The 13,238-nt window shown below is 27.3% G+C and overlaps 1 protein-coding gene across 1 annotated transcript; it reads left to right on the forward strand.

Moving 5' to 3' along the window:
* Positions 1-9,530: 9,530 nt before the first annotated feature.
* LOC112602729 lies at positions 9,531-10,233 on the forward strand. The gene has a single exon (XM_025350964.1). It carries the CDS (start codon positions 9,815-9,817, stop codon positions 10,229-10,231), a length of 417 nt encoding a protein of 138 aa, XP_025206749.1. The 5' UTR covers positions 9,531-9,814; the 3' UTR covers positions 10,232-10,233.
* The last annotated feature ends 3,005 nt before the right edge of the window (positions 10,234-13,238 follow it).

Consider the following 13,238-nt stretch of genomic DNA (forward strand, 5'->3'; position numbering starts at 1 on the left):
GTATATAACCCTAAACCACGGTATAAAAAACTCTTTCTATGCTTATATATATAACTTAACTCTGTTCGAAAAAAATGAACAAACATAAAATATAAAGCTATGTTGTTGTATTTAGTTATAGGTAAATTGACATCAGTGTACCTCGCTTTGTAAATTAATCTGATCGAGTTAATAGTAATTCGATTGAGACGGCAGCACTTGGTATATTTTCAAACGGGAATTCCCGCTTCTGCCAAAAATATACTTTTCCCTTTAAATAAGGTATTTAATAGATGTTTTAAAACGGAAAAATAATTGCAATTTGACAAATTTCATGAAACTTTTTGCATTTGACGGAAAAAGAAATCGACCAATTTATAATTTACCGGAAAGGAAACCGGCAATCGAACGTGGTTCAAACAATGATAGGTAAAAACTTTTCTTCAAATTACTCGAGTATTTTGTTAAAAACATACTAGGGACATTGCCTTTTGTCGTACATTTGAACAACAAACAATAAATTTGATATTATTTTGTTTTATTTAAAAATAAATTCATAACAAGTCAGCTAGTCTATACATAACATTTTTTTTTATATTTTATTTCTATAACCGATAATAACCCTATAAATAAACAAAAAGTTATTGGATTTTCGTAAGATTAAACGAAATATGTATGTGAACCACTCTTGACAACTTGTATCCGGTTATACGGGGTAGAAAAAATAACTTGAAAGTTAAAACACCACAGGAGTCTCGAGGAATTTATCAATATAAATTTTCTAAAAATCGGTGAAGAAGTTTTTGAAATTAGCCGTTAGTAATAAACTAATTTCACATTTATAAATAATATTGTATGGGCATGTATAATATACATTATAGCTATATGTATATTACTCATAATTTTAAGAGAGAGTTGAAGAGCATCCCATAAATGTCTTGCGGTCTAAACAAAATAATTTAAGAAAAAAGAATAATACTCATTAAATTTGATTTTCAAAGATCGAATCGAATTCCACTCAGTACTCGCATGCCATCTGAACTCGATATGTTTAGCGCGTAATAGGCACAATTTTATCCGCGCCGATTGGTTTGTTAGCCCTATAACTACACTCTGTTGCTATATGCATTTATGCAATATGCAATTATTTATATACATATATATATATATTTTTTTTTTTTTCGACGGACAAAGTCATATCATATTATATTACGATTAAACTATATTGCTGTTCGCCGGTTCTGAAGTTGGACTCTGGAATCCATCCACGTGCGCGCGGTTCGAACCTGCACTCTGTCGCGCGCGACTCTATATACGTGACGTCGTGTAATTATATTCGAAAGATCAACGCGCGCTCCGCGTGCTTGGGATTCTGTCGCCACGCGGCGGGAAACGGAGAAACGGTGTAAAAATAAATCGAATAGTTTGGCATCGATACCGCACGGTCTCATTGACAAACCCTTGAACTGACGCGACGAACGCCCGAATATATATATTATTGGAGACGATACGGACCATCATATACGGATTTGAATTCTATTTCGATTATATGGCGAAAATAAAAACAAAACGAATCTCTCTCTCTCTCTCTCTCCTTTTTACTCTCCCCTCGCCTGTACCCCTTCGTGATATATATATATATATATATATGTAATACATCCCCCTCTCCTTACCGTTCGACCGTCGATTTCTCGTCGTTGATCGTCGATCGCGCAAGGACCGCGGTGCAATAGATCTGCAGCGCAGACTGCTGCAGGCTTTTGGAGATGTTTAGTCACTTATTACTATTATTATTATATACACCACGCGATGATTAGTGTGTCTACAGGGAATATCATATGCGTTCGAACTCGTCCGCGGGCGCAGACGCTAAACACATTTCTCTAAACATCGCGTATAATCTTGTTTGCATGTCCTCGCCATTAACAAATCTTTTGGTAACGTGCTAATGAAACGCGAGCGCATGCTCGTGATTTACGGGTCTTGCGTTTGGTCGACGATAAATTTCCGAAAAAAGTCTGGTGCCATAAAAACGTAAAATAAACTACAATATATATAAATAAACGTACGTTTCCGTCAATGACGCGTCGACAAGAGAGATATTTAAAAATAATTTAGATCTATAATAAAAGACATTATTACGAACACATACCTATACATATACAATAAAATATACTTATATATATAATTAATGTGTTATATACATATAAATATATGCCATATGCGTATTGTGAAGTATATAAATCGGCCGTACAGTTCTTAAGAATGCTGCAAATTAATATTTTGAGATTTATATCGAAATACAAGACATGATACATATAGGTATGTATAACGTCAGTATAGTGTAAATGTATGAAGATCCGAGATATCAATTTGTTAAGCCCCCACCCACAGATATTCTAAAAGTAAAAATCACTAAATCTTCTAAAATAGAGAAAGAATGCATTTATTTATGTGATAAAATATTTTTTTCACAAATTATTGCATAGAATATATTTATTTAATTTTCTTATATTTTATATGTTGTTATATTATTGGCAATATTATCGTAACTTATTATAATAACTTAGTAATATTATTTTATAAATTATCATCATATTTTTTTCCAAACAAGTTATGGAACCTTTTTTCATTTAATATTATTTAATGATTAGAGTTCCTACGATTTTTTGATGAGCTTTAAAATTAGATGTAACTTGTAAAACTTCTGTAAAAATAAACAATTATTAGTTGATGGTTTGGATTTTAGTGAAAACATTATTTAAATGCCCCTTGTACTTACACAGTTACGCCACTGAAAACAAATACATAATAAATACATGTAATTATTATAAAGGTTATTATTCGTATCTTTTATTATTGTTTATCTAAAGGTAAATGACTTAGAAAACAATTTGCTTTAAATTAAAAAGTACAATATTTCTTATAAGTTTATATGCATATATATTATATATTATCTACATATATATTGTCAGTAATCATCGTCTTCTCTGCTTCAGTATAAATGCATAAAATGCTGTTTTAAGTACAAAATCATTGCATATAATATAGAAGTGTGGGTTGCTTAAGCTGCAGAGAATGTATGTCAATAATACAATTGATTTTCTTTGATACACATTAAAAACAATGTTTATGGAATAAAATGTACCTACCTACGTATATGAATTAAATAAACACAATACAACATTTATGTGCATAAATTATGTATTTTATAATTTGTTTTCTTATTTAATACAATATATTTTTTTATTTTTTTATTTTTTATCTAGGATATTATACAATTTATACTAAAAAAGTGTACAATAAGCATAATGTATGTTTTTTTTTTTTAATTAAGTTTAATGACTTGAGTATCTTAACCGTCCACTGAAGGTACTTCGGCGTAAATTTACATTATTTGGGTATTTAAGTATTCATATTAGATTAATACAATATATGAAAATTAATGTACGTTTGTATGAGGCATATAGATTTAATAAGCTACTGAACCAATTGGCACCAAATTTTTCACATTTATTTCTTTGGATTCGAAGAATGTTAATAGCTTCATTTTCTAACTCCTATAAACTAGATTGCCTATAAGAGTGGGATTCATGAAAAAACGATTATTTTTTTAGTTATATTAAATATTTACCATTGATAACCCTATTAACCCTATTATTATAAAAATAAAATAGTTATTATATAAATTAGTAAAAACCAGAAATAAAAAATAAAAGCACAAAGGAGACTTTTTTAAGATTCCATATATATTAAAATTGCAATATCCGTATTTTTTTAGTTTATAAACTCTAACATAGACTTAAAACTACTCGATCTAAAAGTTATCAAATAAATTTAGAGCCTAATATAACTTGAACCACTTCAGAAAAATACGGAGTGCTATATCCAATATGATACAGGTGGATTGCCCACCTCGATATAATTATTAGTTGTTTATTAGTTCACAATACAAGTGTAACTTACGCCGATTTACTTGTGAAGTACTCTAAAACGAAGACATGCCAATACTATTTTAGCGTATTTTATATTTGTTCATTTTTTTCCGATCAAAATTGGGTTATGTAGTTAATATAAAAAATGTTTTGTATACTTACTAACTAAAAGTTTTTAAGTAGGTATCTAGTGATTTATATTATACTCAAAATACTAAATAGAAATTACTATTTTTTAAATAAAAATTTAAAGAGCAAATTTTAATGGTTTCATAGTTTTAAATTGAATTACATTTAAACGATTTTTTTTTTATCATTATATAGTTATCACTATAATCGCAAGAAATTATTATACTTTAATGTTTTTGAGAAATAATGATTGAATCATCATAACTATATTGTATATAGATATTTTTACAATTTACCTAAATTACATTTATTTTATTTCATATCTATAATATATAAGTATGTATAAATGAATGTTCTTTGTTGGTTGATTGATGATTCGACAACTAATGGAGTGTTTTCAAAAAATGTTGTATCAATAGATTCCTTGAAATTCGGAGAGTGTTTTAGCTTATTTTTTCAACCTTTATAAATTGCTGTAGGATTGCTTACAGTGCTTATAAACATAAATTTAGTTTTGGCTCACAAAATTTAATATTTTTTGTTTATTTAAATGGGTACTATTGGTTAAAGATTATATTACTAAAATAATAAGTAAAAATATGGCTTATAATATTTTTTACAAATATACTTAAATTAAATAAAACAAATATTAAAATCAAATATTTATGAACAAAATTACAATAACGATTACAATTATTATTTGTTTTTTTAATAGTTGACATATTTTTTGTATAAACACATAAGATGGATACAAATCTTAATGATACTGAATTTACGTCAGCTAAGTTGATTGTGTCTCCAGTTTTTTTTTTGTTTATCTGCATCAAAAATATGTACAGAATTAATAAATAAAAATCACGAAAAGAATCATTGTTATAGTATTATAGGTATATTTCAAATGGAGCAAAACGGAAAACGATAGAAAGATATATACATAAATTAATTTTAACCCGTGTAAAATGATATAATACAATACTAGAGCATATATTTTAAATTTAAACCCATGTTCGTTAATTTTTCTTTAATTTCTGTTAAATACTATACACATATTTTGTCATCATCACTATATATTTGTCCGTTTTAAATCAGTTATATATACATACTGTAAAGTAGCGACCACGATATAGGTAGATAATGTACGGTATCGACTGTTGCAGTGTAATACTGCAGGTTACGCCAGCTACATTTTAAAAGGGCGTGTATATTATAGTAACATATAGCGTGATGGTGATGAGAACCGAAGATCAATCTATCTGTCAGAGACAAAATAATGTATAATGTACGCGCGCGTCTCACGAGTGTGTATATAATAATATGTATTCCAGTTTTGAGGTCGTAGGTAAAATGTATACGCCGCTGCGAAGAAAAGGTACATAGAAAGGGTACATAATATTATATATATATAATATGTATTTGTGGTTTGTGGTTTTTGTAAGCGAGAGGAGAATGAAAAAAACATAATAATAATAATAATAATAATAATAATAATAATAATAAAATAAAAACCCACGCAGGAGAGAAACGGACGGAGAATAAGCGGTCACTTCAAAAGGATATTCTGCAAATTCTTCCGATAAAAAGTTCCCTTTCATGTCCAGCCGCTCCGTCCGACCAATTTAAAACTCGTTAATTGTATACGCTGCGTATTATTACTGCCCGTGTGACGATTTTTGCAATACGAAAAAAATAGTAATACTCTACCACTGTAGCAGAGGACACCGCCATTTTATGTACTATATATCTATAATGTATAGTGTTGTAGGTATACATATCTTTTACGTCTATACATAATGTATATAACAAATAAATACTCATATATCTGTGTGAACTTTCACTATCTAAGTCTTCGATTGGATACGTTTTTGTTTTATACTAAAATAATATATTTTATTATCAATAAGTACAAGATCGCATATGACAATCAATAATTATTTATATTTTATATTCATCAACCACTGTCCACTATAATGAGAATTTTTTTTCGTAATATTTATTTTTATAGAATTTTACTGTTATAATGATTTTGAAATAATTTAATCGTATATAATTGATAATAATATGTAATTATGAATATTTAATGTAAATAAATTATCATTTATATTTTTAAGTCAAGAAAAAATACATGTCTACGAGGTGTGAAATGTCCGAAAATCTAATCTTGGGTAAAAGTAACTAAACTTTACCGATAACTATTACCTATATATAATACCAATCAATTAAATTTAACTCGTTCATATTTATAGTATATCGACAGTGTATGATATTAAAAATACATTTTTAGAAATTATTATTGGCATATTAAACACGAACGTACGCTACAGTGAGTCTGCCAATGATGTTTAGTAAATATTTAAGCATATACTTATACACGATACACGATTTGTATACATTTGTAAATGTGTAATAATTAACGAATACACTATACACGTTAACATAATTTCATATTTTTCTGTAAGTATAACTGTGAAAATGAATTTATAACTCTTGACATTATAATATATTTATTCATATTTCAAGTTATGCCATTCAACGGTATGCCCGGAGTCCCGAGCACGCCATGTCGAGGGAAATATTATTAGCGTTTCGACATAAAACAGCAATGGATTAACTATATATATATATATATATATATGTATCAATATTAAAAAAAAATATGAAAGAAATACATAAATTCTTCGTAATAATGTATAATGGGGATATAAATAAAATACATTTAATAATATCAAATTTATATTAACAATGTATATTACGTCGATACTACTGAAGTGAATTGCTGAGTATATATATTATACGCTGACCTTTCTAAATTTTATTTGATTTCCAAGATCATATTATATACTTATCCGAATTTTGAATTTCAAAATAGTTTTCTATCTCAAACTTATGAATCATTAAAAAGTTATTTGAGTTATTTTAAAAATTTCTTAATTATTAAACAATAAATTTATCTTTCACATTTTTACAAAATTCGTAACGTTTTATAATAATATTAACCCTGTTGGCCCTTGTATATACTATGAAATAACAAATTAATATTAAATTTATATGTTACATCTATATAATTACATATCAACTCATATACTGTCGATCAATTTTAATATGTTTAATGTAATTTCTAACCATATATGTTTACCTATTTATTATGTGTAGGTAATATTATATAGTAGGTATACAAGGCAGCGTTTATCGTAATAATACATTACTATTTATTACTATATATTGGAAGGTTGAACGTTATTTTTTTGACAAGACTCACATTTTTATGAGTTACATATACTCCTTCTCCCCCCACCCCTCAAAAAAAAAAATAAAATATTTTTTATCGTTTTGCTCAATATTCCAGTATAATATACTTTATACAATATGCATACATTTGTATGGTGGTACATAGTTTCGTATACGTCGATTATTTCGGATGTACAATAATTTATCAAAAGCTTTGATTCAAAACACACATAATTAAAATAATATATGAGATCTTCGTTGATATTGCATGGTGGTCTATACAAGAAATACACGAAGTGATCACCGCTGAAGAATCATTTTCTGTCTTTTCTTATTCTAATATATTATGGCTTAAATGTTTAATCTAGTTTCTTATGTTGATACACTTTATTGTTATTAGCCTATTAATATTTAGTATTAACACAGTATTTATTTATTTAATAATAAACTTAATAATATTACTTTGTATTAATACTAAAATATACCTAACACAATGTATTTTTTTTTTTTTAAATTGAGAATAATGTATTTATTTTAATCTTTTAAATTTTGTTTTCCGCACATTTCGGTCGTTCTTGCAGTTCTAACTGCAGCTTACAGATGTGCATCGAGAAGGTTTTATTAAAGCTGTTCAACTTCGTTATGTTGAAAGTAGTTTCCTGATTTTTGTTTCCCCGAAAGGTTTTAGCACTATACTGACTTAAGGAGAATTTGTTATTGAAATCTAGTGATATGTTTTCGGTGTTGTCGCATTTTACTCGGTATTTGTAAGAGAAAAACTTAACTGTTTACCCAGTGATAGGTGACGGATGTAGCGGTTTTGGAGGCCTTTGAACAATCGGTATTATTAATGTAGGAAAAGACGGCAACAGTGGTAAAGGTGGTTAGGTTATACATATGTATATCTTTGCTCAGAATCGTTTTTCGTATACAATGACGTATCATCAAATTTAAATTTAACACAATACATTTACAGTGACCCACTCGACACCAACTGTACAACAGATAGTTATTCATTTTCACAATATTATTGTTTTTTAATAATTAAAAATACTCTTTTGCTGTTGAAACTTATTGGTGATATGTCCAACAAAACATGACTAACAAAAATATATAGGTACCTACAATTTTATTTTATAATTAATAAATGTTATACATTTGTGGCCTATCTCTGAGTACCTACCCTTTAAAAATATATATTTAATGTGTATCTCAAATAGTTTCAATACTCAGGTTATTAAATATAAACAAATATTGTACACAAAACGGTTAAATAGAATGTAACCTAATTTTCTATTACACATTTAATGTGTTCATATCTAACACATGATTCAACATTAGGCAAGAAAGCAAATATGATCGTAGGACGTAGGCGCATATTTATGATTTAAAATAGTATATATTACGAGTATGTACCTAAAATATATATTCTTATAGGAATAACGTTTTTTGTGCTTTATAATATTGTACATTTTTAACGATATTCTATTAATTCATAATTGTATTGTTTTTATATAATCTTTATATAATCTTAGACAATACGCTTTTAATTTTAATACTAGCGGGGATAACAACGAATAGGTAAGGTTTGATATAACATAATATAATATATACTTTATAACGCCATGGTTCGTTGCGTCTGGAGATTTCTAGACAGATATAACGTCTCTGTGCAGGCTTGACGATTAATCAACCGACAAAAAGGTAGTGGTCCACATTAACATGTCAAACGTGTTTTTTTAATTATTTAAAACCGTATTTATTATATCTGTATATTTTAATTTTTACTCAGCTACTGGGTACACTGCAGTGGTATTTTACTGTCATAGTCGTCGTCGGTTTTTTATACAATCGGAATGCATGGTTGTTGTTGACGCCGTCATAAATTTTTTCCGTTTACGTTTCTCGGGCGCAGAAATGATTTTGATGTACCTTTTTTACGTACCTTTCTACACGAGCAATAACATGATACAGTGTTTTATATTTTGACATTATTTGTACATGCATTGAATAATAATAAATAATAGTTATGTAATGTAAAATCATTGTGACTTACGCAACCCTACAGGGTTTGTTCCAAAAATTATCATCGACATCACGTGTATTTTAACAACCCCTTAAACATATTTATAGGTACAAATAAGATAAGTTTATAAGTTTCCTTTTTTTAGTACCAAACGCTCCAGAACATTTTTTAATGTATATTTTTACCTAAGTAGTAAAATATGATATATATGTTACGGGTAATGTTAACATTCGGATAATGTCGACATTATCCGGCTAATGTCGACATTAGCCATCCATGTTGGCTAATGTGTAATTTTTCGTTTATAAACTTGAAATATCAACATTATCCGGATAATGTTAACCTTAGCCAGTCAATTTTGGATAATGTTAAAAGTTATGTACTATTTAATTTATTTAAGTTTCATCACTGCTTGGTATATTAATTTAACGTGACCACTGACCCCAGCTTATCTTACCGATAATCAATCGATAATAATAGAAAAAATTCTGAAATTTGTTTGATAAATCAAGCTGAAAAAATGAAATTTAGGTCTATCCATAAGTTTCCCCCAGCTAACGTCGGAGATAGTGTGAGAGTCACTTTACCCGATGTCGACAGAGGACGAGCAGACCCAAGAAATATTTTATTTGCAGTTGTGGCTATTGAGGACGAACAATATTATAAACTTGGTAATAAATATGGTACTTTGCCACAGTTATATACCAGAAACCAGTTTGGTGTTTGTCCGATATCATTAATACCGCTTGATGAGGTGGTACCTATAGAAAAATCATTGAGGGAAATTGCTGGTCTAATATCAGACGGTAGTGGTGGTCAAGGATACAAAAGGTGTTCATGCAAAGGTAAATGTGATACCAATCGTTGTAAGTGTAAATCATCTAATATTTTGTGTAATTCAAAATGTCATGGAAGTATGCCATGTAATAATAAATAATAACACATTCATTCTATTCTTAAATACTATTTAAAAAAAAATCTTAAAATATAAAATAAAATTTAATATTGTATTATTAGTAGATTAGGTTATTAAAAATGAAAAATAAGCTCATTTAAATTATACTCGTATTATGTATTTTATGGTAATTAGTAATTATTGTATCTTTTTTTTTTTGGCATATGGTTAATTGTATCTAAAATATATTTAATATTGCTAATAATTTAAAATGATTTCCTATCATGCATGATGCAATTTTATAGTTGTTAAGACATTATCCATAAGTCCTTGGCTAATGTCATATTAACCGGTTAATGTTAACATTAGCCGGCATTTAATAATATTCATGGCGGGTAATGTTAACATATGGCTAATGTCGACATTAGCCGGATAATGTCGACATTATCCGAATGTTAACATTACCCGTGACATATATATATATATTATATAGAGTTGTAATTATTTTGTATGATTTTTATAATATTGCAAGTATTGAATAACTATATATAAATACCTTCTAAGTTCTTATACATTCTACAACTAGATTTAATATAATATAAACATAAATTCTGAATGCTAAATATAAAAGTCATTATTCAATTCTTATATTGTGTCATATTACTTATTAGTACTAATGTAATTATTATTATAAAAAAATGATTTCATATACTAAAATTTGAATTACATAATAATGTAGATAGTGGTGTATACGTATAAGACATTCCAAAAAAATATAAAAGTTATTGATTTTTTGTTTCAACCAGATCTTAAAGCAGTAATAATAAGCAATACTTTTATGGTTCATACCTTAGCTATGTTACTTTAAGGAAAAAAATAAAAGGTATTATAATATAAGTATAATTATTATAACACCTTTACTAACAATAATACTCATTCTTTAAGTTTTATTAATATCTTAAAAATGTGAAAACGATTGATTTATTTATTCATTTATACATATATATGTAAAAATAACGGCTAAAAAGGCACAGATCAATAAAGAAAAAAAATTACAAATATTTATAAGGATAAAGGAAATTAACAAAATTACCAATTGTATAATAATAACAAAAGATTTTTTACTTCAAATTTACTTCAGAATTATAAAAAAAAAAATTAAAATCGTTGACCTCATTACAAGAGGTTATAGTAATATATTAAGTGGTAATTCAAGCCCGTAATAATAACGGCGTGTCGTATAGAACAAGTTAGCAGAACGAAAAGAAAACTGTGTAACATTAATAAGTATCGACGATAAGGCTTTAGAACAAAAAATCTATTTTTAATAATCTATTTTACCATAAAAATTATAAATGCATAATACGTAGAAAATTTTTTTTTAACTTTAGGTTTTCCTATTAAAATTTGCTAAGCTAACCTTCATATTTTCAAAAAGCTCAATTAAACGGCATATTATCATATTTTTTTTTTTTTTAATAATAAGTATTATCAACAAATATCTTATTATACTAGCCTTATTACATGCTATGTGACATTTAAGTTATAACGGTTCTATTTATCGGCGATCAGACAATATCCGTTTTCTGTTCCACACCAATTCAAAAACGTTTCGTGAAAAACTCATGTTCGGAGAAACCTTACCAGTAAATATATGAAATGTACCACGAAAAAAATCAACTGATATTTCGTGAAACGTTCTTTGCGGGTATTTATTGCAACAGCAATATTGCGCGTGGCACTCGTGCTCACAAACCACTGTGAAATGGAATCAAATATAGCATCATCATCATGCTCATGCCCCATGTATTAAGGTATTTTTATTATACAGTTAGTTGGTGTGAAGCTTTTATTTCTAATAGCGGCCATTTTTTATTTATGTACCCCAAATGACAGAAATCATAATTCATAACCAACAAATTGGAAAACCTGTATAATTTAAAGAAATAGCAAGGTATGTGGATATTTCAAAACATTTTTTTAATATAAATTTCTTATGTATGACTAATGACCTCCCTTTTTTTAATCTAATCATAATATATATTATATATATATATACCTATGTTTATATAATACATATAATGTTAATAAAAATGTATAGATGATCAAATATTCGTAGTATATCTTTTATACTTTATAGTAATGAATTCATTAATAGCAGAGGTAGGTATTGTACATACGTTGTTTGTTTATCAAAAACTTTTTAATAAACATTAAATTTATAAGAACAATTAATATTTTATACATTTTTGAAATAAATATTGAAAAAACAAAAAATACACATATACAATATAACAATGTTGTATAATCTGTATGGATATGGTAGCCTGTGTAGTCAATGAAGCTAAATAATTATTTTGTTGTATAAAAATAAATATTTTATTATTTTCATTGTTAAAAAATAAAGACCTATAACCGCTACTTCTAAACGTTGATCGAGTTTGGGCATTTTATTTGATTCCCGTAAAAAAAAGTATAAACGAATTGTGTCCACTATGTTGGTGAAATTTTTATTTTCGTTTTCAAGTGTTCTCCATGGTATATTTATAAAGGGGGCCTGGATTCTAATATTATTTTTTCAATATAATATATTGCGTAATATTATAAATTATAATATAAATGGATTTTTTCCTGATTCCTGGTGGATTTGTATCATAGTCAATAAACATTCGACCTTTTTACTATACTATACACTTAAGCTTTGTTTTATAAATAGTTATAATATTTGGTTTCACAATATGTTCTGAATTTACTAAGCTAATATAAAATACTTGATTAGAGTCAAGTAATAAGACGTATTTATTTAACAAACATAAATTAATACCAACATTTATTTATTACTCTTTTAATTATTAGAACCTCTGAATAAAATACACTCAACTCATGTATTCCCTGATCGAGGACTGCCAAAGGTTTACAATTTAACATAATTGTATAAGCAATTATTATATTTTACTATGTATATGGTTATGAATAATATATAAAACATAATATTAAATGATACATCGATCCTGGGCGTATGTAGGATGCTGTCTAGCAAGACGATACT

This window comes from Melanaphis sacchari, unplaced genomic scaffold (genome assembly GCF_002803265.2).
Source record: "Melanaphis sacchari strain LSU unplaced genomic scaffold, SCAv2.0 Contig8_pilon_pilon, whole genome shotgun sequence".
NCBI lineage: Eukaryota > Metazoa > Arthropoda > Insecta > Hemiptera > Aphididae > Melanaphis > Melanaphis sacchari.